Source organism: Sycon ciliatum, chromosome 2 (assembly GCF_964019385.1).
Source record: "Sycon ciliatum chromosome 2, ocSycCili1.1, whole genome shotgun sequence".
Classification (NCBI taxonomy): Eukaryota; Metazoa; Porifera; class Calcarea; order Leucosolenida; family Sycettidae; genus Sycon; species Sycon ciliatum.
Window position 1 is genome coordinate 37,687,642 of NC_088644.1, and position 1,414 is coordinate 37,689,055.

Sequence of the window (1,414 nt, forward strand, 5' to 3'; positions counted from 1 at the left end):
GACTTCTGTGGACTTCAAGAGCTGAAAATTGTGGATGACATCGACAAACGAATAGGTGTTCACAAAGAGTATCGTCTGATAGGATTCGGTCAGGAGACAGGTCGACATGGCGGAATTGGATTTGCCGTCTCCAACAATTTCCAGCAGTACCTAACAAATTTCAAACAAAATTCTGACCGTGTAGGATACGCGGACTTCCTATTGCCGTCGCTACCGGTCGACAACAAGAGCAACGAACGGGTTCCTGTTCGCTTCATTATTGCGTATGGTCCAAACAACCCAGTCGCCAAGCAGAACCCAGAGCAACGAGACAAATTCTATGACGAGCTTTCTGAAGGACTGCAAGCTAAAAACAAGAGGACACTAGTGTTTTGTGTCGGAGACTTCAACAGCAAAGTTGGCAGTCGTCAGTGTGCGTCCATGGGTGCCTTCTCGAGAGGTACACGCAACGAGAACGGTGAAGCCCTTGTGCAGTGGACTCAGTCAAACTGCCTTGTGTTGGCCAATACACTGTTTCAATATTCCATGCGCTACAGAACAACATGGACGGGATCAGTAACTAGCACGGATACTGGAGTCAAAAAGCAGATCTACAACACTATCGACTATGTCATCGTCCCAGAGCGCTTCAGACCCTTGGTGGGGAAAGCACGGTCTTATTCAGGTACGGAAGTGACAAGCGATCACAAGCTGGTAATTGCTGATATGGAGTTTTGCAGTCTCTTCCGAATCTACAGAGCTAAATCTCGTGGAAAGAAGCAGCAGCTTCAGCCACATCATGAATGCCGACACCCCACTAAACCCTAATGCAATCCCATTCCATCCTAGACCACCCCCCCCTAATTTAGCCCCTTTATCGAACAGCAACAGCGGCCTTTGTCTTACTCTTAGAGTAGAGTTCCTCAATGTGTGCCACCTTCTTAATAAAAAGCATGAAGTTGAGGATTTCATACTATCTCAAAAACATTGACATCATGGTACTGGCGGAAACCTTTCTATCTAGCTCTACCGCAGACAGCTTGCTCAGCATACCTAACCATGCACTTTTCCGGAGGGATCGTCCCAGTCATGGAGGTGGCCTAGCAACCTATGTCCACAATCGCTTTCAAGCACGAGTGGTGGGTGACCACACCAACATAAAACTTTTGCTACTGGAGATCAGAAGTCATCGAAACCGGATTCTCCTAGGAGGAGTGTATCGACCTCCAGGTACGCCAGTACAGTTTTGGCAGGACTTGTCCAAGGCAATTGACACAGCAGCGGCGTCAATGCCATCGTCCCTGCTGATTTTAACGGGCGACTTCAATGTCGACGTAAGCCGGCGCAAGTCCCTCAGCTCGACAGTTTAAATCTCTTCTGCGACCAGTTCAATATCAGCAACAAGGTGCAGGACACTACCCGCATTGCCCCCCAC

At 48.5% G+C, this 1,414-nt stretch overlaps 1 protein-coding gene across 1 annotated transcript in view; it reads left to right on the forward strand.

The window, feature by feature from the left end:
* LOC135810565 (craniofacial development protein 2-like) overlaps positions 1 to 807 on the forward strand; it is a 2,482-nt gene extending 1,675 nt beyond the window's left edge. Inside the window, exon 2 of the mRNA XM_065324058.1 lies at positions 20 to 807. Coding sequence (XP_065180130.1) covers positions 20 to 807 — 788 coding nt within the window. The remainder of the gene's footprint in view (positions 1 to 19) is intronic.
* The last annotated feature ends 607 nt before the right edge of the window (positions 808 to 1,414 follow it).